Source organism: Homalodisca vitripennis, chromosome 1, assembly GCF_021130785.1.
Source record: "Homalodisca vitripennis isolate AUS2020 chromosome 1, UT_GWSS_2.1, whole genome shotgun sequence".
NCBI classification, from domain to species: Eukaryota; Metazoa; Arthropoda; class Insecta; order Hemiptera; family Cicadellidae; genus Homalodisca; species Homalodisca vitripennis.
The window spans coordinates 117084775-117112115 of NC_060207.1; the positions used below are offsets into that span (position 1 = coordinate 117084775).

General features: G+C 32.3%; 1 protein-coding gene across 1 annotated transcript; it reads left to right on the top strand.

Moving 5' to 3' along the window:
- LOC124370134 (protein takeout-like) lies at positions 1 to 27341 on the top strand. The gene is made up of 6 exons (XM_046828426.1): positions 1 to 112; positions 11811 to 11903; positions 19816 to 19963; positions 20859 to 20995; positions 24911 to 25060; positions 27065 to 27341. The coding sequence occupies exons 1-6, from the start codon at positions 31 to 33 to the stop codon at positions 27217 to 27219; spliced, it is 765 nt and encodes a 254-aa protein (XP_046684382.1). The 5' UTR covers positions 1 to 30; the 3' UTR covers positions 27220 to 27341.

Below are 27341 nucleotides of genomic sequence, written 5' to 3' on the forward strand. Positions count from 1 at the left end.
CCAGTTAGTAGATAGTCCAGTGCCAGTGTCATGTCTCTGTTGCAGCAAGCTCTTGTCGTAGCTTCCGTCGCTCTGGTAGTGGCTGCTGCCCCCGCCGCCGTCTCCAAGCTGCGTAAGTGTCTCAAGAATAAATAATCCCATTCTTATTTCCTACTTATTTTGTTTCCCAAGTATTGATCCTGGTAATAATAAAGAGTATATTAAGAATGATTATTTTAAATACCACAATAAAACACAAACAATTAAATATATGTATTTAAACGTAAACACGTAATTTATGTACATAAAATATATTATGAATTCAATAAACTGAAGAAATCAGGAAAATATTCTTTTGAGTAAAAAAGTATTAATAAAAAAAAGGCAGAAATTTTACAATCCTGAATCTATCAGATTCTATACTTTTAGATACCACTGAACGTTTTCAAACGTATCGGTAATTAAAAAAGTAAATATAACATATGGAATAGATCCTCTATAGTGGAAAATATAACAAAAAATAATTTGAGGCCTACTAATCTATATATATTAATAACTAATAACATATTTATAAATTTATATATTATATGTTGTACAGAAACGTAGAACAAGTTTAAGATTGACTTTGAAAAATGCCAACCCTACACTATTAAACAACTAGATATAGGTACCAATAAACACAATATAATTATGTATATAGTATTAGCTATTTATGTCCATGAAATAATAGTGCTTGGTGAATGGAATCGTGGTTAAATATGGTCATTACAGTAAACTAATGATTTATACTTATTTAATTGATATCAATCAGTAAGTTACGAACGATTTGTTATACTCAGTGAATTATATTCACTTGATCTGTGCCTTCAAAGTTACATAGATTAGTTACAGTCACATGAACAATACAAACCCCAAGATACCACATCGTTAGGCAGCCCTCACTTAAGAAGGAAGTCGTAAAAAAATTAAAAGTTTTGTTAATCAACACTAGTAACCAATTGATAAATATAATAAACCGCTGTAGAGAAACTATTGTTTAGTTACAGTCACATGAACAACGAAAACCCCAAAATACCACATCGTTTGGCTGCCCTCACTTAAGAAGGAAGTCGTAAAAAAATTAAAAGTTTTGTTAATCAACAATAGTAACCAATTGATAAATATAATAAAATGCTGTAGAGAAACTATTGTTTAGTTACAGCCACATGAACAACACGAACCCCAAGATACCACATCGTTTGGCTGCCCTAACTTAAGAAGGAAGTCGTAAAAAAATTAAAAGTTTTGTTAATCAACACTAGTAACCAATTGATAAATATAATAAAATGCTGTAGAGAAACTATTGTTTAGTTACAGCCACATGAACAACACAAACCCCAAGATACCACATCGTTTGGCTGCCCTCACTTAAGAAGGGAGTCGTAAAAAAATTAAAAGTTTTGTTAATCAACACTAGTAACCAATTGATAAATATAATAAAATGCTGTAGAGAAACTATTGTTTAGTTACAGTCACATGAACAACAAAAACCCCAAAATACCACATCGTTTGGCTGCCCTCACTTAAGAAGGAAGTCGTAAAAAAATTAAAAGTTTTGTTAATCAACACTAGTAACCAATTGATAAATATAATAAAATGCTGTAGAGAAACTATTGTTTAGTTACAGTCACATGAACAACGAAAACCCCCAAAATACCACATCGTGTGGCTGCCCTCACTTAAGAAGGGAGTCGTAAAAAAATTAAAAGTTTTGTTAATCAACACTAGTAACCAATTGATAAATATAATAAAATGCTGTAGAGAAACTATTGTTTAGTTACAGCCACATGAACAACACAAACCCCAAGATATCACATCGTTTGGCTGCCCTGACTTAAGAAGGAAGTCGTAAAAAAATTAAAAGTTTTGTTAATCAACACTAGTAACCAATTGATAAATATAATAAAATGCTGTAGAGAAACTATTGTTTAGTTACAGCCACATGAACAACACAAACCCCAAAATACCACATCGTTTGGCTGCCCTCACTTAAGAAGGGAGTCGTAAAAAAATTAAAAGTTTTGTTAATCAACACTAGTAACCAATTGATAAATATAATAAAATGCTGTAGAGAAACTATTGTTTAGTTACAGTCACATGAACAACAAAAACCCCAAAATACCACATTGTTTGGCTGCCCTCACTTAAGAAGGAAGTCGTAAAAAAATTAAAAGTTTTGTTAATCAACACTAGTAACCAATTGATAAATATAATAAAATGCTGTAGAGAAACTATTGTTTAGTTACAGTCACATGAACAACAAAAACCCCAAAATACCACATCATTTGGCTGCCCTCACTTAAGAAGGAAGTCGTAAAAAAATTAAAAGTTTTGTTAATCAACACTAGTAACCAATTGATAAATATAATAAAATGCTGTAGAGAAACTATTGTTTAGTTACAGTCACATGAACAACGAAAACCCCCAAAATACCACATCGCGTGGCTGCCCTCACTTAAGAAGGAGGTCGTAAAAGGGAATAACAAATTGGTCAACATTAGTAATATATATTACTACATATAGTATAGTAAAATATAACATATAGTAAATTTATACATATACTAACAAATGATGAAGAGAAACAATCTTGCGTTTTACCCAAAAGAACAATGTTAAACTTTAAACTCTTTTTTTATTTTATTTTTACCAATTTAAATATCACTTTAAAGATACTGATTATGTCCATCTAAACGTGCTTAATTAATTATTAGCAGTGATATCGTAAAAATCGCAGACCTGTTAAGTCGTATAGGCCGTACCTTTATAATGACAGATGTTGTAAAACTACACGAAAAGTAAAAGAATTGTTTTATAGCTTGAAATTATTCTTTCGAGATGACAGACAAAATGGCCATATATACAGGTGTTTGTTTTTTTCTCAAAAAACTTCAATAAAAAATTTAAAAAATGTTGTTAAGTTCCTTTCAACTTTCTAATTTTAGATGCTTTTCTCTTTGACAATTGTGTAGTGTAAATGTAAATATTTTCTCACTTAACTTCTTTTTAAGGCATTAACAGGCTGACGTATATACCTATTTATTTTCAACATTAATCTGTTTTTTTTTTATTATTATTTTTAAATTAGTTCAAACGTAACGAATTTATTTGTATTATTGTTTTTAATGTCAATTTTTTATTTAATATATATATATATATATATATATATATATATATATATATATATTTGTTATTATTTTATTTGTTCGTTTTCTGTTTCGAATTTATAACAGTCCATACAGTATGATAATATATTTCTTTTTTTATTTTTATTTATATGTCTTAAAAATATGTTACAACTTTTATAATCTAGAATTGTTCCGTGAGCACTCTTTGAACTTTAGTACGGTATGTCGTAACATTTAACACGTTCAAGAAAATAAATTTATGGTTCAACCAGTTTTAATTGCCTACATTTTGTAACGAAAACATTAAAATCTATTTTTATAATCTTAGCCAATCGTATCTGGAACGTTTATTTCGCTTTGTAAAGGTTACCGGATATTTATAGAACATAGTATCAGTTGCTTACAGATCAATTTCAAAATATATTTACAGTACACTTATGGAAATCGTACGATTTGAAAATTAGGAATTATTCACCAAAAAGCAAATTTAAACATATTTTATTTGATCGCAATCTACCTCAATGTATAATAACGCATGTAAGAGAGCTAAGTTTGAAATTTTAAACAAAGCTGAAAGCTTTTAAGCTCAATCTTGATAATGAGGAACACAAATTAAGAAGGGTTTTACCATAAATAGTGAGTTACATATTTACCACAATGCCTTTAACTATTTAACTATCAAGTTTGTTATGGCATCAGATAGTCTTAACGTTGTACCAAATAAAATACTCAATTCGCGTTTGAAACGTTTGAACCATCAACTCACTATTTTCTGAAATAAATGTTTATGTATCCACATCTCAGTAAAGTCAATATAGGAAATTTCGCGAAATGAGGTAAATAATTTTATTTTTTTTTAAAGCATTGGCATTATTTTTTAGCACCTATTTCATATTTTCAGTCAATTAGTTCTCTACGTACTTTATGAAGTACGTGGTAAACGTGGGGAAAATGGATTTTGGTGATAACCTTATCTTTGTTATAATTTGAATACTACTGTATTTATCGTCGATTATGTTATTTTTTAAATACTTTAACATTTGTTCAAAATTGGATTTTACGTCCTTCATTTTATACATGTCCAAGTCTGGAACGCCAGATCCAGGCATAATTTCCTTTTTCCTTTTTCAAAATATCAACTTCCTTAACTGTACTTTTGTTACTAAGTTAATACGATAGTAACTTGTTTATGATATTTAATTGCTTAATGCATGTCTAAGAGAATTTGCCTATTGCAAACATTCTCGCTACATAGTTTATACAAAGTGAGTTATTCTGGTATCACATAATAAACAACAGACCACCTTACGTCTAAACAGATCTCACTGGAACTGAACCACCCCAGAGTTTAAGTTACCAGAGGTATAGTGAAGTGGAGGATGTACCTAATATAATATTGTAGAAATGAGCAATATCGGCACGTTATGTCCTCAACCATTCTCTTCTGTTTACGTATTGCATATTAATGATTGCCTCAAGGGAGTCATTATTTAAACTTGGTTTCAAGTTTCGCCCTTGACTTAATCATTACCATCTTTTTACATAATGGGTTGAAATGTGAGTTACATTTTATATTACATCTCATATATATATATATATATATATATATATATATATATATATATATATATATATATATAAAACTAACGCTGTTTAGAAATTTTGTTGAATTAAAAGCTTTTGTCCTACCAATTGGTGGAATTTCTTAAATTTCAAAATGGCGATCTTCAAGAAACAACTATAAACTTTAAACGACTTTAAATCAACACGTTGTAAAACCAACACAAATTTAAAAAAGTGGTTTTGAACAATTATCACGCCATTCACGAAAACACTTTAAACGTTTCAGTAGAACTGGCTTACATTTTATCGTGCAACAATTCTTTTCTATGTAATTATACAATACAGAATATTTACGAGGATATTTACATTTATTGAAATTCGTTATCAAGCCTTTAATCCCCCACATAAAGCATCAATAAGGTATTTAAAAATCTTTTTTAGAAACCATTTGTGTGTTTGTATAAGTATTTAGACATCTTGTGAGATTTTAAGATAGTAGGCTTCCAACATTTTGACTACACTACGTTAATAAGTCATTAAATATGTCGTTGCAGCAAATTTGTATGAACATTTAAAACTGTTAACATCTCATCCTTATAATAGCTTCAGTTTCGAAAACATTTTTTCATCACATAATTTTAACGGTAACTTAATCTAAGAAAAAACGCCTGCGTTATTATTAATATATTATTGTTAAATTTAATGTTCCAGAAAATTAACATTGCAGAAGTAGAATAAATTTGAGGAATGTGACATTTAGCCCGGATTGGCCTGTTTTCGCTCAGAAGATGAGAGTGGCCATGACTCTTGTGGCTCGACTCTGACGCAATAGCCGGCATAATAACGAGATGCCGCGCTATAATGATCTGTCCATTACATTAGCAAGGTGTTAATGACTCGAGTGCGATCTAGGCTTAGGAATTCTTCAGGCCGCGAGTCGGGGAGAGACGCCTGCAGGGTGTGTGAGATTGTCCCACAAATTATTACCTAGGGCCACAGTGCCTTAATATGCCGCTGTGGATCGATGGAAAATTCCTGCGCGCGTCAGAGTTGCTTGTATTTCATTAGCTCGTTCTTCACCGAATTTCTAATGGAGCACGTTATTTTATACGAGTATAAATTTCTTGTATTGTACGATTACCAAACTATGAAAAATTCAACACGACGTAGACTTCTTCTATAGTTCCTTAATACGAATTTCCGTCAAAGTTTTTGACTTTTTAACAACATAGTTTAGATAAACAAAACATGCAAACCTTACAAGAGTTCGCCATTATAAACACACACGCGCGCGCGCGCACGCACATACTTGGAATACGTCCATGCATTCCACAATTTAAAATAACAGAGAAAAATAACATTGTTCTATACGTGCAAAACTGAAGGTAGTTTTACTACAGCCTCGTCAGCATGACCTTAAAACTATTTTTAAGCTTTATATTAATGTCAATCTTATTTGAAACTTGTATGAACATTATATGAATGAACTATCATTACAAAATATACAAGTCGTTTCGAAAGTCTTGGAAGAATATAAAAGCCTCGCATTTTAACTCCATACTGATAAAAATAACCCTTAAAATTAAACCCTTTCAAATACGAAGCACACCTGAAATTTGTTAAAGGGCGTTTATAAAATAATGGTAGTTTTTTTTAGGCTTTAAACATAACATGAAGCAAGTAACAATAGTTTTAAAGAAATTGTGGTATAGGCCTGTAATTCAGCTGCCTGTTCATTGAACTTCGGGGGTTGTTTGAGACGAGGGTGAATAGAATCTAGTTTTATGTGTCACCTCCTTGTATGTCATTGAACACTCACAAAGGATGCGAGATCACCAGGAAAGGTGGGAATATGGTATAGGACATTGGATATCAGCAATATATCACAATTTTAAAGACTGGAATTAGAACTCAGAGAAAATGTAAACAATCTATTACTATCTTCGTTGCCATTTGTTTTTGGCAACTAGTAACAAGAACTAGTGGTACTTGGAAAATAACTTAATTCAGTAATGAAATTGATCTTTTATTCACATTTATCTTAAAATACTACTGAGGTAGGTTGAGTCAATTTCAGATCATGTCTGATTTTAAATTAGAGGGCTTCCGAATAGACGAAGGGTTTTATTCACCTATCGTCACGCTTGACGGCAACGCAAACAAAACCTTACGATGGACCTAAGGTGGTTCGTTTTAAGCAAAACATGAATGAGAATTTGCTACGAACACAAGCATTATAACTTTCTGCTAACTAAATTATCGAGATATATGTCGTCGAAAACGGGATTGAAGCTAAGTAAGCAGATCTTGCTGGATAAGTAATTAAGTAATACAAAGTTAAAATTGTATCTTGTTTAGTTTCTTAATCATTACACCTGACACCTGAAATTTATAAAAGCATTTTTTCAAACATCCCTTTGAGAATTAATTCACACATTAGATTATTTTATGCATTTCTTCCGACTCAGAGTTCAAAATTCTAGTAAAGCTTAGTAGCTTGACAAATTAATTTTAATAAATAAATTGATATTTAACTCTAACCGTTTGTGTTACCTTTTTTCGTGCCTCAGAATTAGCTGTATAAATTTTGTATGTACTTTTTATTTGTAATTGAATGTAATAGAAAGCATAATTCATTACATACTCCATACAGTAAAACATGGAGATGATTAATCAAGGTCTAAACTAGACCAAGTTCAAACAACGATTATCTTCCAAGGAGCCCCACATTAAGTTCTCATTAAGCACAAGGAGAACGCTTAAGGATGTAAGGTGCTGATGTTGCTAATTTCTACAACGGTCATCAACCGTATTAGTATTGCGTCCTTATCCCGACATGGCATCTCTACCCTTGTTTACGCCTCTCAGACAGGGTGGACTCTGTCCAGAAAGATTTGTTGGTGATGCTGATTTTTCTAAACTCTAAAAAGTTTGTTTCGTAGTTCGACTTAATATACCCTATTCATTTTTCTGGATTGTTTTACGGATCCTATTATCGTTTAATGTTGCATATAAACTAGAAATACATTTAAATTTTTTATTGTAAATAGCACCACAATTACTGATTGAAAATAACTTGATGTATTAGAAGTACTTTGATGTTGTAATAATTTTTATTAGCACATGATCGTATTGTTTTAATTGTTACAAACAAAATATATGCGACTGACTGTATTATCTACAAGGTCATGGAATTAAAACAAACAAGTTAAGGCTAGTTTTTTATTCTCCTCCAAGGAAGGCAGGTGACGAGGAAAAAAGGAAGGCAAGTGACGAGGAAAAGTTGTTGATTGTGATGGTCCTCGACAGGGTAACTGCAAGAGACGCCTGATCCGGTTTTGAAGTTCACTTCAAGGACTAGCACTTGTACTTTTCGGAAATGAAGGCTAATATCATGTTTTTATGCTCCTGCAATATTCATCAAATTGGTACCTGTCATAAGTGGTTCCGTTTTTATATTCTTTCACCTATTTTTTTTGTTGGGATTTCAATACTACAGGACTGCTTTATAAGACTGCTCTAACAAGTAAAACATATTTTGCAGATCAGGTCGTAGGTAGTTCTTGTAGATATATTATCTGTGGCAATCAAAGTTCATACAAACTGTTGAAAACAATACTGTTAACAGTCAACATAACACGATCCCCGGCAATATCATGGTATTATTGTTTGGACATTCTATAATAACCGGTTTTGCGTATTTATTTCGAAATAATCCATTTTTTACTTCACCACAGAGAAAAGTTAAGAGTATTTTCTTCTTTCATGAGATTAAATTCCACTTTCAAGTGTTAAATTCCCTAATACTCTCTATTTTGTAAAAAGGACAAAACATTAAATACGAACTTCAATATTGTCTGATGAAATTCCATTACCATTTTATTTTTGTACTCTGTTTTCAGTTTCTTCAAGTTTTATTTTGAGGCCAGCTCATTGCAAAGACTGATGGAAAAGTTAACTGTAATTTTGAAGTACCGGAATATGATCTTCCTAATAGGCCCTCTAGAAATGTTCTGCTACATTTTAAAAGCGAATTGCCGCACGTGGCATTGAAGACTGTTTTTAAGGCTGTACAAATTTTACGAGATATCAAACTTTGCATTCTATACCGAAACCTCCCATAACTAAAACGCTGAGAGGAAATGTTTGGAGAAGATAATTTTCGTAATCTGAGACGAAATTTTGCGTGCGGAATGTTGGAACATAAGTTACGAGAAGCAAACTGAGTAATCTGAGAGAAACGTCCTATGATTAAATGCTGGCACGATAAATTCTTAAGATAAACTTTTCAATCTGGGATGGTCACAATACGTCAACTCTAATCTGAGACGAAATTCGAGTGAGAAATCACAGGAGCGAACTGTTACGATAATTCAAGCCTTTTAATCTAAGAGGAAATGTGACGAGACGAAATGCTGGGTCAAAATGTCACGATCCTCTTGCTACCTAAATCTATTAAATGTTTGACTATTCTAACTAGAAATGTCAAGCTTGAACAAAACAACTATTAGCACTAAACGACATTGAGATTAAGGTAGACAATCAGAAAATTATATAAAATATGATTAATCAGCGATAACAATATTCGTAATTAGATTTATGAGCAATCCGATTACCAGGGGACTATTACGATATTAAAACCTACAATGCAAACCCAAATCAATGAATATATGTGAAAAATACAGGTGAAGGCATGCCTTGATTACATATAATAATAAGAAGAAAAAGAATACACATTACAGATAATATTAGAAATGTTGTTGCACTTTGAATTTCAATACGGTACACTAATTTGTTCAAACTATACATGCATTTCTGACTATATAAACTTCAATATGTAGCACTAAAGAATACGTGTGTCTTTGTTATGGGGGTGGCACTGCCGTGGAATATATAAAGATATACATACAGGGAGAACGCGGAAATCAAAAGCTTTGATAAACATTTTACTTATTTCTTCAAACAAAACATTGAATGACAGAAAATAACATTTGTTTAGTTTATTAAAATAAGAACTACAATCCAAAATTGTTTTCTTTCGACATTTAGTATTGTGAGGAAATTTAGATATGTATAATCCAGGTTTACGTATAAGAAGCAAAATTTCTTTAAATCTGACTGTCTACTTGATTTTGTCTTATTGAGTATCAAACATCCAAACACCATTCTTCACGAACGCTCACATTTATAATGTTAATAGGGTTATTATGCAGGATTATCCAGGAGTCATAATAATTACTCAAATGTAACTTAAATAATTATTTGAAATGAATTAAAAGGGTACTGGTTGTCAAGTTGATAACAGAGTTATATGATTTTGATACTTTATCTGCTTTTTAACCATACAACACCAGTTTTACAAGGAATTGTGACAATATATGTATACCGTAAAATAAAAAATGTGTTTCATAAAAACGTTTAATTACATACATGAGCCAACAAATCACCCTCACGCGATTTCCGTTATAGGACAACGCGCTATTTGACCGTTTCTATTCCTAAGAGAGCCATAACACAACGCTATTGCTAGATAAACGGCAGCTTGAAGCAATGCTACTTATTAGACCTTCTCCACCGCAGGGACAATAACTACAATAATACTATCATTAATTGAGTAACCCACCAACAACGTACTCTGTAAGCTGTATTTGATGAGAAAAACTCAATTAATAACACAAAAACAAGCACAGCAAACGCCACAAACATTATACAGACAAGGTCGAGCCCCCTGTTTCGATGCAGTGTTTATCCAGCAATTGCCTTACTCTGCAGCCTTCAGTAATTCATTTGAATATTGAATAAATTTACCCATCGTCTCAGGGGTGGGTTTAGAGAATTACTATTGGGTGTGTAAAATGGTTGCAAATGTTAGATATTTAAATTAATTTTAACAATAGAAGAATACTTTTTAGGATAATTTTAGAACATTTGTTCAGCCCATTGAACACTTACTCTGAATATTTACAAAATTACTATATTTCTGTCTTGAGAAAAAGTTAATTTATATGCCAGGCTGGTATTTAGGAGAGATGTGAGGAATAAATTCCCTCTCTCGAGACGATAGAATTGTATTATACAGAAGAACAATGAGTTCGTAAACCCGAATGTTTTTGGATATTTGTAGATGTTAGTAATATATAATTTACTCTAATCACAAAAATATGCAATATATTGTTATACAATAGTTGTTATGCAGATAATGTATCTCCATTCTTACACCAACACGAAATAAAGAACTGTGTACGCCTCTAATAACGTTTACTTTATGAACATAGCTTATCATAAATAATACAATTTGAAATGTTTAAAAATAAATAACTACGTGTTAGAATTATACTTATAACTAGACCTAGACACCTTTTTGTAGAAACATAGACCATACATAATTTGAAATGGAGGATATGTGCTACATTTTAGAAAAATATAACATGAATTTATCTACAATTTCTTCCGAAAGTAACCCAATTAATAAGAAGAACGCAATAAATATAGAAGATCGAAGTACACTTTAATAAAAAATTATAATTGTGGTTGAGAGGTTGTGGTTGAGACCCTAACTACGCCTCTTTAATAAAGGCATTTTTCATTTACAGTTTGTATTGTTTAAGTTAAATAAATTTAAACAAAGTTTAACTTGAATTTACGGAAATGGATAGATTGAAGCTATATACAGGGTTTGAACAGTTCGTTTATCTTATGTAAACTACCAACAGGCATTTAGACCCATCTCAATTCAGTTTCTCCATATAAAATACTAATTACATCAGATAAGCAAAATAAAATAACACAATCTACAAAATGAAATTTTCTGAGAGCCTTCTTCCTAGTGCTATAGCTACAAAACAGTTATCTTTGTATGAATGTACTGTGATAAGTAAAATATTTTTGGTACCTAGCTACTTCTGAAAAAAATAGTCATAATTTTAGGTCTCACTTAAATCGTTTCTGGATTTCACTGTTTATTATCATTTGACTTGTATTGCAATTTAAACCTCTATTGCGAGTTATTTTTCATTCCATAGAAGTAAAGAACTGTGTCAACAGTTAAGCCGAATTCATATAATTTGCAAGCTGAATTCTTTAATATTGTGTGGTATGTTACAGCGAAGGACTTCAAACGCTGCAAGAAACATGACCCAAAAATGAACGAGTGTCTGAAAGAAGCCATTCAAAATGCACTCGTCTCACTTACAAAAGGTGAGTATTCCTGACTATAATTTTAAATTATTTTGATAGGTGCTGCTTGACTTATTCCTACCCCAGCCCTTTTAGTATTTCAAAAACGATAACTATAACTTGATACAATCATGAACGTCCTTCAAAAACTATTATTATTTTCTGTCTTAACAATAAGTTACGAAGAAATGCTATCAGAGTTTCGAGTCCTTTCTTGAATCGGAAATATGTAATTTTTCGAAAATGTTTTAATGTATACAGTTTTAGGAAGAACATTTTGAGCTCAAGTTTTTTAGAGTAAAGTTCTCCTGAAGTAATTAAAATAGAGATAATAAAATTAACAGTCTTTTTAAAACATATTTATGCCAGTTCAAATCGATAGAAGTGTGATTTTTAGCTTTGAATATAATGTCCTAACATAGTGCAATAATCAAAATGTTGGAGCAGAGAAGATGTGGCAAAGCGACTGTCTTAAACGTTCTTTGCAAACCCTGCTCAATTGACTCGGGTCACGCCGCGCCAGAGAACAGCTGACTGGCGGAGAACGGAGGGTCAAGGCGATCTAGCCCTTGGAGGTATCGCCATAGAGTAGAACAGAGAGCTTATTCTAGTGAATGGTGCGAGAGTCGGGTCCTCCCAAACAAAAATAATATCTTCTGAGAAGTAATACCTTTAATTCTAATAGCTTTATTATCAAATCGAATTAATTTCATTTTGTATATATTTTAAGTTTTTTAATTTCAAACAAAAAAATAGTGATACAAAGAGATCGGGACGAAATGTCTGAGGGTTGTAATCAGTTTAGCAGAGGTTGTCGACAGGTCCATGAGTTGAGTCGTGATATTAAAAAGCGATATCTGAGTTATTCACGTTTACTGGTAGTCTATAAAGTACTTAAAACTATAATTAACTACATATTTTATACTTGCTAAGATTATATTTGTTATACCATAGTTTCATCTCATTGTATTAGTGTACATTTCGTCTCATTTAAATGAGAGTTTACATTTAAACGAAAGCCATTTACCTAAAGTTTGGTATCATTTAAAGATTCTTTCCGAACTCACGAACTGATGACGGAGGAGATGGGGCCAGTAATAGCGTTAAAGTAGTGTTATACTCGTATGTATGTCGCGGAGTTCATAAATGTGTAAATAATTTTTTTTAATTTCCCATATTTCATTAACGTTCCTATTAGAATCGTGCTCATTATTTGACTTAGAGGAGAGGCAGATTCATAATAATGATCATCTCATATTTTATTTATGTGTGGAGAAGATGGTTTGATTACTCCTTTTGGTGAATATTACACTTTTATTACACTTTATTATTATTGTCTTGTTTATTACTCTGTTACGTATCCATCCGTATATACTGCAGCATTATCCTCACTTGAATTATACAATATTTAAGAGTTTACCTATAAGTTGAACAATCTGTAAGAGTTTATTTACTCTTATAAATAAATTGGTTTGAGTAACCTCCTCCCTCTCCCACAACTTTAGTATCTGGATGTTAGATATACTTAGTGAACAGGCAATATATTTATACAGATGTAAGTTAACACTAATTACATGTATAAAGACCTGTACGCCGATGTACATGAATGAAACAGGAACTATATAATTATGAATGGCAAACAGTGATATGGACACTAGTGCTCACAATATTAATTTCATTTTCGTATTAATCGACTTCCACGTGGGAAGGACTATCTAACCCTGTAAAGCTCGGATTACCATATTATATATTCTAAAAAGTACGCTTAGTTTCTTCGGAATCATAAACTGTTCTTTGTATATAAACGCGGGAGCTACAGCCCGTGAGAGCACGGATATAAAAACCGTGGGACTTTGGATCTGAGTTAGAGATAGCACATGTGCAAATCCTGTCTTTGACTGTTGCACTTTTTCAGTACTGTGACCTTGTACTGCACCGACACTCTCCCTTATTATGTTTGATAAGATCCTCGCTAAGGCAGTAGACCATAACGACACGTCGGGAAGAATAAAATTAAAAAGCACTTCCTTAAAAACTGGTTAACTACTTTCATGACGATATCATTAATTCTCTATGATGATTAATTCATTGAGAAACTTTGTACATCTTTTGTTAATTTCAAAACTATACACATTAATGAGCAAAGCCGGCCACATTAATTTAACCGTCAACTTCAGAGTATTATTTTCTTCAGAAGTCACACATTAAAGTTTTTAAAAATAACAAAATATAAAAATAATTAAAATAACATCTAAATTTTAAAACCAATTTTAAATTAGATTTTTACTGGGTGATGTGATATCCCAGAATGGTATACAGTACAATACAACATTACGTCTTGATTCATTCACAACTGATTTAAATTCGATTCTCACGTTGAATAAATCACTCTACGGTGTGTGGATTTTATATAGTAGCTATACAGGCACGAGGAGGTGTCTACGTGCGGTTTGGCAGGGCATTCTCGCGCATAATCGCAAGGTTGGCACCCCTGTTTGGTATTCCCTACCTTTCCTCCCTTCGTGCTTAAGTATACGCAGTGTCAGTGTGCCCGGACTTCCTGACGCTGACGAGTTCACCCACTTCCGTGAGACTGTATTGTAATGGCACAATTATGCCCGTTGCGGTGACCAATCGAAGTCTGAACCGTTCTTGCTTCATGCCTACTTCTTGCTCAATATTTAAGAATGCTTTTGTGTCTGACGATAAACTGAATCCATTGGTTATAAAAAACTAATAATTCATTATTCGACTGAAATACGATCTTCAGGGTCTTTAAAATTTTAAATGAACACCTTTTAATAATGTATTTTTAAGTATACCAGTATGCACGTTTTCTAACATGTCAAGAAAGAATTGAACACCAATAGAGTTCTGTAACTCGAATATACTGTGACAGTTAGCTATTCACATTTCAGCTTATATCAACGATTCTTTATAATGCAATATTACAGCAAGCTACTCCATTAGTTGGGTAAAGTAAAAAAAGGATTAAAATACAACAAACTAATGCTCTTAAGGTATTAAAGTGATTGATATATTGAGAAAAACAGGAAACGGTTGGTATAAAATAATTTCACAATATAACAACACCCTTAAGATGAGCTAAAAGTAAACAAATAGTTTTATATATATATATATATATATATATATATATATATATATATATATATATATATATATATATATGTATATATATATATATATACATACATATATATATATATATATATATCTATATATATTTAAATACATATATATAATATTATTTCATAATTTTTCAGCAATTTTTCATAATGTTGTGACAATTACCTCTACGATACGTTCCAGCTTTAGTGTTAAAAACAATGAGAACAGCGTAGAAAATTACGAATTAAGTTTATTTAAATTTTTCTACATATCAAACATATATCGAATTTTAAATTCAACTGCTTTTATTATTAAAGTGTGTTGAGCCTACTTCAAAAAGATTAGCGTGCGTATCTATTCTTTCGTATCTATGTTATAACGTAGCACAGTGTAACTCAATATATTTCAAATTACAAGATCGCTTTATTACAAGTAATTTTTTACAAGTGAGAAGTATACATATACATATACATAAATTATATAATAAAAATATCTGATAACCTTATATTTTAAAGTCCATTAATATCGCAAACAATTCGTGTCTCTGATTGGAGTCAAGTCCGTAATGAGTTACTAGCTGTCACTCGTATTCTTCGTTTAAAGTTTGTTATTAACAATGGAAGGATTGAAAGGGTAACAGGATTACAGACATTTAGCACTGTTACATGTTAGAGAATTTATAACACGTGTTGTGTAATATAACTATGTAAAATGTCCGAAATCCTATTACCCTTTGTTACCTGTAGTTTTCTCGCATTTACGCACAGTAAAACATGGCGTCAAAGGAAAACCCAAGCCGTCCTAAGATAAGTAATTGTCACTATTATGAGAGAATCTACATCTCCTGAACCATACACGAATCATGAATGTCCAAGACTAAAACCTATATTATTAGATGGCGCCCCCAAGTTGGATAACGAAAAGGTTTATAAGAACACCTTTCAGATAACCTGAATATCTATTATTCCATAGTGTTTTGTTGGGTACTTTCCAAGATTTCGGTTGTGCTATTGAGCCATCTGAGATCAGCGGAGTGGGCTTTGAAGTTGTGGACTGAAGCTGTTTTGGAGCACATCTCTGATGTAGCACGAATTTATGTGAAAAATAGTATTGTATTTATTTCAATATAGCAAAAACTTGTACTAGTTTCTAAGTTTAAAAAGTAGAAGCATAGAAATCTAACAATGGAGAGCACAACTGTAATTAAGTAACAATAAATTATGAAGTAAAAAAAAAAAAAAAAACTATGTTTCAGTTTATATAATATTGTAGTGTCCGAGATTTCAGTAATATCCATTAAAACTCGAAACATCTGAAGCTGTAGAACTAAGCCACAAAGCTAAATTGCTTCTAAAATGTAGGAAATCTTGTCTGACCTTGTTAGAGTTTTTGTGATTTTCAAGGTAACATGAATATTTAAACAAAATTTTATCGTGTGTGATTTTGTAATTTCTAAGAATTAGTGATGTCTATTGGAAATTAAAAGGCCAGTGGAGCGGAGCCCTGAAGCTGCAGAGCTAAAACAAGGCCATACTAAATTCCCAATCGAAATCTAGAGAATCTAGTCTGACCTTGCTAGACAGTTTTTAGTGATGACGTATAAGGCAACATGGATGTTTATTTACAGTGTCATAATTTTTTATTGAGTTAAGTGTGTAAGTTTTATTTATGTTTATGAATATATTTCCATATCTCAAACACAAAACACATTCTTAAAAACAACGTGAATAATTGTTGACCAAACCCTCGTAATTAATTGGTATTTGAGTGACATTAAGAACAATAATAAACGTACATTTTATATGGAGTATGGTGTTTTATGGATATATGAAAGTGTAAATTTCAACATTTAAAGAACTCTTACTCTGTTTCATTAGAAGAAGTCAGTTTTATCGTTTAAAAATTCGATTTTTCCCTTCTCGAATGCTGTTTATAGGGAGGTGCTGAAAATCTTATAACGTTTGAAACTTTTTAAGAGAACCTGAAACATAAATAACACAAAAGAGAATGTGTACATTCACGTACAATCAAACACACACTAGGGTTAAAAAAACATTCACAATACGTCTAGAAATCCATAACTCACACGTCCGTGAAGAGGCTGAGGCTACAGGTACAGTATTATATAACATTGTAATACTACCAAGTGTATCATTTGTCAATGTCAGATTGTGACATCAAACCACATTCTCAGGCCAAGGACGTAGCAATGATCTGCACGCGAGTTCTGATGAAGGATAAAGGATGTGTAGATAGATACGGCAATTCTGGTATCCATACACGAACCTGACAGTGAACACGAAGAAAGATGGAATAAATATAAGAGTCATTTAAAGAAACGGGAAAATCGAAGACGTTTAAGAAGGGATAAACATGAATAGATCCGATTGCTGAATACTTTTGAAGTAGGTCAAGGATTCCACTTTATTGATTCGCCTTAATTTTTCCATATACAACTTCTTATGTATTAGCTTTCCGTTCCTAAATTCTTTTAAACAAATTCTTTATACATTCAGTCCTAGGACAAAATGATGAATGATTAATTTAATTAGTATAAACAAATTCGATAAGTCCTTCTGAAAAATGAAATTTGGCAAAATAAATGCTACTTTAATGGTAAAAGATTATGTGATACAGTGAGTATAGAACAGACTTAACGATGAACATGACTAACATCCGAATAATAAAATTGTAGTACGTTAGTTCTACAAGTGAAATTTAAATAAGAAAACAAACAATTTAATGTTCGATGGTTTTATATTTCACAACACTGACAAACAAAGCAATATAAACCTGTTTAGACTCTTAAAAAGCTATTTTCGTCATGACATCAATATTTTGATAATGAAGTGGCATGAAGTGGTACAGCCAGCGGGTAAGGGTTAGAACAGTTTGTTTGGCTGCCTAATGTTGTTTGCGTTTCTCTCCGTCACGGTCTGACGCTCTCCTCGGCACGTAGCCCCCGTAGATGTAGCTCCCCACCTTCCAACATGTATACTGAAGCCGTTCTAATTTATCTCTGAACCTTGATGGCGAACAAATTGCAATGTTCACACTCAACGTCTCTCCCAGGATTTGGCAAATAAAATGGTTCGATCAGTTGAGGAATATTTAAGAGTCTATTAGACGGTGAAACAGAAAAGATCTGCAGTGTTACCAAGTAGTGCAACATCCAGAGAAAAAGTTAGAAGTGCTCTAGTATAGTTATCAGACCATCTCGTTGAAGATATTAAAGTTGAAGACCAGAAGGTGGAGGTGGGTTGTTGGGTAGAAGGGGAAGGGTTCGAGGGTTAATGTCAAGAGTTTACCCGCTTTAGTTAAAAAATACATTCAATCAATTTATTATTATTGTTAATAACGTATTTAAATTCACTTCCTGTTTCCTGTTTTTTTTTCTTTTTTTTCACTGGCGGAGTAAAGTGTGTTGTCTTCCTAATAATTCAGAACAATTGTTTCTCAGCAAGTCATGCCAGGTGATCCAGCAATATAGACTCTCTGGTATACTTTGACGTCAAACGACACTTAAAGTCCACTTTCGAAGCTCTAACCTATTTCTCCAATCGTCAGAAAGAAATTTCATGAAATAATTGAATGCACACGCGTTAAAGTAATCGAGCTAAACATATGATGAAGTTCACTGAAATTAATCGTTTAGTCGTTACAATACTTTTTTTGACACCAACCGAAAACGGCAAACAGTTACAAATGTTCTGAAGCATATTTCCAAACATTCAATGCTGCTTGTTGTTATTGTGGCTGAACCGATAAAATAATCGTATAACACATGCGGCATCCTGTACGTGATACGTGACCGCTAAATTACTTTACATCGTTTACAATATGGATATGTTTGAAAGATAATGGTGACGTCAAAATAGGCTAAATTTTAAAGAAATAAGAAATATTCTTACAATCGATGCCCACAACTTGGTTTTCTAAGTTATGGTACATAAACCCATAATTGGTTTTCACCCTTCATTAATTTTCAATTTTCTGTATCTTTAGACAATTTTAAATGTGTCTGTCAAGGTATTACGGAAACTACATTCAGAGGAAGGCCCTGAGTGCAAATATATGTCCCATATTTTTACTTAGCATATGTTCCCACCTACTAAGAAACACAACGTAATCTAAACAATATCATGTTCACCTTTCCTACTCTGGGATAAAATTCCCTCCTCTCCGGTGTTAAATCTGATTAAAATGTACTATAGACCATTCAATATATACTAACAAAGGAGGATGGATATTGATTTAAATACGAGTTAAAGTAACGTTCACTTTATTTATATGATATGACAACTAACAAGTTTATAATAACACGACCAGGGTCTTTGAGCAAACAATCAACTTTATAAGTCTAAATTACATCTAAAACTAAAATCATTAACTAATGCACGACCGGCAGCACAGCTGAAACAGATGATTCCAAACAGAGCCTAGGGGAGGATAGATGTAAGGAATATAAATATTCATAATTACTAAAAATACATCTGTGACAGATTTTATCATTTTTCGTGCATTTTGGAGGAACCAGGCCCAATTGGATACGCAGCTGTCTCAACGTTCTTTGTGTTCCTAACCTCTGAGTTCTGTTGTTTTTCTTTACAATGTCATGTTCCATCACTTAATCAAAATACTGTCTGCTGATATATGATCTCAAGATTTTGGACTCTCAGATTTGAGATGTCTGAACCTTTTGGAATAATATGTTCCCTAATTCTGATTTATTTAGATTTTTGTTTTTGTAGTTTCTAAAGGTAAAATTTATATACACGTATATTAACTTCTGTGACGTTTACAGGTGTGCCTGCCCTGGGAGTACTGACAATTGATCCTCTAAGAGTCACTCATCTGCTGATAGACCAAGGCACAGGCCCAGTCAGCATTAAACTGGACTTCAACGAGTTAGACATCCATGGTCTCGGCTCAGCTAGGATAGATCGAGTCAAGTAAGTCTCTTTCCTGTTACCGCTATTAATCAGACTAAAACGTTTAAGGGTTCAATAGAAACAACCATTAATTGTTGGATCTACGTTAATATTCATTACAATTACGTACTTATAACGGCACTCATAATAATCTTAAACAGCCACCAACACAGCAATGCCATAATGAAGAACAAGCCGAGGTAGGCAATTTTTGATATAAATGTGTCGCCTTTGATCAATTTGGGAGCATTACATATTCTGCACACAGAGTTTGTTGCAGAGAGAGTCTATGTGTGGGGTCCATTTGAGGCTGTCATCTAAGTATGTAGTGGTAGTGATTTCTTGCAATCAGATACTAGTCTGAATGTTGTTCCTAGGATTAGCTGTATTGTTTTCTTTTCAATGACGACAAGTTTATTTTCATTTCAAGTTCAATATTCAATTGCCATATTCAGAGCTATATAGGTGTCTACCTTCAACCGAGCAAGGTTTTCTCTTCCTAGCAGTAACACTGTGTTGTCAGCATATATTAGTCCTTTACTGCAGTCTTGCATACACGTAGTTAGGAAAGTCATTTGTTAATGAGATAAAAAGTACAGGAGTCGGCACCAACCCCTGAAGAATTCCTTGAAATATCAATTTGGGAGTTGATTTAATTTGTTCTATTTTATCTTAGCTCATGTGATTTATTTCAACCATTTGGCTTCGTCCTGTCAGATAGCCATCAAAAGTATATATAATTTAAAGTGACTTGTATACCAATTATGGTTAGTTTCTCCATGAGAAAAAAGTAAAAAAGCTTTGCTATAATCTAACAGTTTGGCTTTAAAAATATACAAGATTTTGTTTTCAAAGATGACAATTACAAAATAACAACACAAGATAAACAGTGCCTGATTGTGTTATGGTGCCACAGGGTTGATTGGGACAAGTATACCATCGAGGTGGATGCCACGGTGTTGGAGCCAGTTATCCTGGATGGCCAGTACAAAATCAACGGCAAGGTGCTGATACTGCCTATACAGGGGAATGGACATAGCAATCTAACTCTAGGTTCGTATATATGTGGTATTAATTTAGTTTTAATTACAGTCCATTCACAGTTTAATTGGAAGCATGTGTGGGCAAGGTTCAAACTAGAATTATTTGCCAATAAACAAGCATCTATTGTGTCAGCTAAATATGAAAATTTATTTGTGCACTGTTGGAAAAACCAATTTAACCCGATTATAAAATATTATCCTACAATTAAATTTATTTCGATAATTTTTATAAATTTAAGGAATATAGTCGGTGATAGTCAATGTTTTCAAGGTAAATAGTGAAACGATTCTCTACAAGATTCGTGTTATCAACTAAACTCTGGATGGACAGTAGGGTGTAGAGCGAGGAAGACAGGTACAAGTAGTGCAAGAGAGAAAGTGGATTCTCCTCTTAACAGTTGTACACCACAGATGGTAAAACACCATTGTGGAACCGTCTATGTATGTTGTGCAGAGACTTGAGCCTTTACTGTGTTGAATGATGCATTTGAACATAAAAATCTGTTTACAAGACTTGTATGGCTCATGAAATTATATTAAAAGAAGTAAATGACATAAAATATTACTCACAAACCCATATTTTTTTTGTTTTCATTAGTTATGATAACCAACTTAATTGTTAAAATGTATTATCGACAATAGTGATTTGAAATGATTAACAGGTTGGCCTCCACGTGCAGCACATATGCTGCATGAAAGAATCTTGTCACAGACCATAGGTGAAATCAGTAATTATACCAACAGACCAAAGACTAATTAAGAAGTATTTGACATTATTTTTCAATATCTGTGATAAAGCATACATAAATATACTTCATACAATGGATTGTACAGCTTTATGTGAAGTAATCACATATGATACACATTGTCTGTGAATGTAAATGGTATGTGTTCATTATGTGATACACGTCAAATCAAGCATGTTAGGTAAATAATAAATACTCCTTTATTACATTAATATTAAAAATAAGGTTTATTTTGCATTGGAAAACGGTTAATAGTTAAATGGTTAGTGGTTAAAATGGTAAATGTACCTTTATTACTTCTTTGAATTAATAACATGTTTTTTTTTTTAAAGCAGTCCGTACACATAGAAGTACTTGGGTTACACCCTGGGCACATTGTTTTGACTTGTTTCGCATGCTTAACAGCATGCCCCCGACCGAATTCACTTTTCATTCTTTCATAACACGAAGAACACCGACTCCTCTTATCTGTTTCATGATAATGTGGTTCAGCTGTGAAGTGTCTTCGTGAGGGGGGGTGGTGTCTTCTGAATTAGGCATACCGTTACATAAAATCTGGGATTTTTTGATAAGTCCAAGAACCAGTTGCTCTCTAAATTCAGTAATTTCCATCTTCTTTTGTGTAAGAGTAGTGTACATAACATGGGCATTTACAATAGATGCGTTAGCAATAATTTCTAAAGCAATTTTTCGATACCATTAAACCGATCTTCTAATAGGTGAATTGTAAGATGCCATTTGATCAGATTGGTCAATGAAACCCTTAAATGCATTGTAGTCTATAATAGTGGATGGTTTTTCTACAATCTTTCCTCCTTTTGTTGTGATAGCCGTCATTTCTAGAACTGATTTAGTTGTTAGAAATAAAATATCCCTCTTATCCTTCCACTTACTCACGATTACATTAGAGTTACTTTGTAGCATTTTAATTTGGCCTTTCTTCAACTTTGCTTTATTAACAGCTGTAGGGTTGTTTCTACGCATTTTCCTCAGCGTTCCTACTGAGTCTTTTTTTGCAGAAGGGTTTTAGCTAGATTTACAGACGTGTAAAAATTATCAGTGTATAGTTCCCTACTCTCGTTTACTAGATCTTTGGTCAAATCAAGTACAACATTCTCAGTAACTGTTCCAGTTGAATTTGAATTTCCTTCTTTCCCACCATAGACTTTAACGGTATAGGTATAACCTCTATTAATACATACCTTGTAGAGTTTAATACCGTATCTGTGACGCTTGTTAGGTATATACTGCCTAAATGACAGTCGTCCTCTGAAAGGCACCATAGATTCGTCGATACACATTTGTCTTCCAACAGTGCAAGCTTTGTGGTATTGTTCATTCAATGCTTGAATTAGCCATTCAATTTTGTACAGTTTATTTCCAGGAATGATATTTTCATTATCTGAAAAATGTAACATGGAAAGCAAGAGCCGGAACCTGTTTCTGGTAATTTTTGTTTCCTGGACAAAGTCATTTTTGTACAAAATCAACTTTGACCAATAATCTGAAATTTGTGGTTTATTATCTAGGCCCATCCAAATAACCAGGGCAAGAAACGATAATACTTCTGATGGGTTAGTATCTGTCCACGTAGCAAGTAAGGAATGTTTCGAAATTGATTCATTCAAAGTTCCTTTGATAATGTACTGATAAGCATAAAGATTTGTTTGCTCAACAATTCTATTAATAATGTCAGGGGTTATAAAAGACAGATAGTAGTCTGTGGGAGATTTATCTAAGTAATTTGGACCAACAATATCTGCATTGAAACCACTGTCTACATTAAAATCAAAGCTTTCTAACTTTCCTGTGACTTTATACCAAACAACTTCACTTTGGTTACGGGTCATGACTAAGTAGATTCTGTGTTGGACTTACTTGAATAGGCCTAACCTCACTTTCATGACAGGTCGTCAGAGGACTTGGCTCCCAGTGTTTCATGTGTCACAGATACAACATCATCAACATTGTCTGTTGTTACACTTGTATGTCTCTTCTTCGGCATAGACAAAGAACAATCACTACTGTCACTAAAATCATTAATGTTCGGCATGTACTCACGATCAGCATCACTATCATATTCAGAACTTGTGCTGTCATATCTGTCAATATAAATATCTTCACTTCTCAATTGTTCACCACTCATTATTTACAAACTATTTACACAATATATACAAACACATAACCTATCAACAGACTTATTAACATAAATATTTCTAACTAATAATAACTCAAACTGTTGCACTCAAATACCATTCATCACAGCTACAGTGTAGGGCAGGCTATTATTTACTAAGGTGGTGGGGGTAACAGGAGCGCCAACATAAAAAACCAAGACTGCCTTTCCCTTAACCACAGACCAGGCAAACACACGATATAGGTCAATAGACCGTAAACGTGCAGCAAATACGATTCATGTAGATAAATAAAGGACTAATATTTGTGATCGTATCTACTACACACGGTCCGCCGGTAACAAAACTTGTGCAGCACATGTGATACATATGGTCTGCTACAAGGTATTGCCAAAAAAGGCCTGGAGGCCAAACTGTTAAGAATGATCCTTCTTGCTGGATTATTTGTTACCCTATGTTACTGATAAGAACAATATTAATAATACCAAAACAATATGTGAGGTTAGTGTTAAACCACCAAGTTTATTTTTAACAAAAGTTGAGCTTATTTCACCCTAACCCTCCAAAAACAGAATATTTCATCTGCAAAATTGAAAATGTTCTTTTGTATTTTACAGTGATAAATATGTCAGATCAACGAAATATTGCATCTAAACCATTTCCATTTCTTTCCTTCATGAGTAATACCATCTTAGTTTTATCTTAGTTTTAATACCCATTATCTTTCTGGGCTGGTATTTATTTGCTAAGAGGGCTATAATAAAACAATGCACAAGTCAGAAAAATATCCCAATTCACGTCATTTAAGGGAGTATTTCATATAATTCAAATATCCTGTCAGTTAACATAGCATGTTTAGGAAAATATCAACAATACTTCTTGCTGTTATAGAATTACTATGTTTAGAGATACTTAATTAAGGGTTCAAAAAAAGGTTGGTCCTCAAAAATTAAAAATGATCTTAGAAGGAAATATTTTTGTGAAATACTAACAACTGCACGTTAGATTTATTTTAAATGAGTTAACAAAAGTTTACTTTTTCAGAAAATGTGAAAGCCAAGATTCTGATACTTGGTAAATCAATGAAGAAGAATGGACAAGAACACATGGATGTAGATAAGTTTAATCTTCACTTCACCACCAAGAAACTGCACATGAACTTGGAAAACTTGTTCAATGGGGACAAAGCTCTGGGTAATAATTAGTTTAAAGTGTTTACTACTTAGTTCTATAGCACATACTGTACAGTACTCACTCTTGTTACAAAATGTTAGATTGTTTTAAACATAGATTTGTCACAAAAAATATGTAATCCTTCCAGTCCACTTGGAAGAAGTAGTAGATTTTGTAACAAATGAAATATTAATATAGGTCCATAAATAATGAGCAGAACGAACACAATATTTGAACAGAATGACATACCAAACAGGCCAATGAATTTCGATGGCATATTTATAAGATCAAATTTTATACCAAATTTTAAAGTTGTTTCAGCATTTCTTACACAAGTTTTTGATGATTAAAAAATTCATATAGGATTTACATGTAACCAATATCTCAAAAACGATTTAAAACACAACAAAACTTTATAAAAAAGATCTACAAAATGTTACAATATAAACATTCCAAAATTATTTTAAGTTTTGCTCTATGACAAACATAACAGTGTAGTGATTTTTTAATAATTTTAGTGGCCACTATATTGTAACAAAATGGCATACCAATCCATCCAAAGAACTTTTACAAGACATTTATAAGATAAATGTTTGTACCAAGTTTAACTTGCTTAGGTGTTTGTGGAATATTTATAGCTACCACAAGATGCATTTTAAGCATAGATTTTATTTTTTATAAATGCTACAAATCAATAATTTTGTTAACTGTGAAGTTGATTATTTATCTATATTATTTAAATATATTTCCTTATGGATAGTGGTTGATATATTTCTGCTCAAAAGTTAGTAGGGGTGGAGCATTTAAAATCTCTAGGTATATAATATAACTTTAGAACTAGGGGATGTATTGGGCTCTGGGGGCTATAATCAGATGAATTATGTACTTTTCCGTAATAGCTACCATGGGGACAATTGTAATAAGCTGATTTTGTATTCAAAATCTATCTAAATGTGGTAAGTACAAATCTGTTATGCTACAAATACTTATAAATTGGAACATAAAGGGAAAATCTACCAGGTTAATGGTGTTGAATTTGATGAGTTGTCAATCTTTTTGTCAACATCAACCAAAATTGGTCTTCCATGAAAGTGTTTTAGAAATATATCTTCTGTTGGAATTGTGATCCCTAAGTTAAAAAATTTTTGAGCTAGCTGTAGTAAAACAACCTTGAGTTTGGCTCCATAAGAAAAATGTTTAACTAAGAACATTTTCATGTATTTAAATTAAACATGTTTTATAATTCTACGCCTAAAATAATAAAGTAGTGAGAGTGTTTGAAGTATATAACATTGTTCTTCTGGGGGCAAAGAACAAGATGGCCACCAATATAAACATAGCTGACTCAAACTAAAAATATATTACAACCCCATCAGATATTCTGTGAAAACCCTGTAAAATGGGGTAGTCTTTAATAAGTGACCTACACTCGTTATTCGGTTGTTTTTATCAAATGTATTGATTGTTTCTATCAAATTAATAATTCAATATTACAATTTATTTTATTTAACACAACTTCAACGTATTGATAAACTATAATAATGTCTAACGTAAACAATTAACAACAAATAATATCTATTTTTTAGGAGATTTTGGAAATGGGGATAAATATGAGATTGAATGTTCTTGGCGAGCGGTCATAAAGCGACATGTAGTTTTGTAACTCTGACAAAATTACTGCTATTAATATATTTTAATATTAGATACTAAATAGAATGCATCATTCTGTACATGTTTATAAAAAATAATTGTGATTTCACTTATTTATAATATTACAGTGTAGCCAATCTTATGTAAAACATATAATTTAAACTAATCCAATCTAAGCTATAATATTTCTCTGAAAACCAATGGCAGTGAATGACATGTTAATACTTGATTTTAATTTCCACCTGACACAGCTACTGGTCTTATTAGGGTTGAGCTTAGATTTATACATGCTTAGACAAAGTTCATTTAATAAGAAAGAGCCAATAATTTGTAATATTGAAAGAAATTTGTGACTGACTCAATTATTTCCTACAGGTGATAACATGAACATTTTCTTGAATGAGAACTGGCAGGACATCTTGAAAGAGTTGCAACCATCGATTGAGGAAGCGCTGGGTCAGACTTTCAAAGCTATTGCCAACCGAATCTTCCACAAAGTTCCCATGAACCAGATCACGCTACCAGACTAACTTTTTATTGTTTTGGTTAAATTATTGTTATCTATTTATAGGCACACTGTAGATATTTATTATTTAATCACCTATAGGTTAAAATTTATTTGTAGCAGTCACAAATAAATATTTTTTTTACA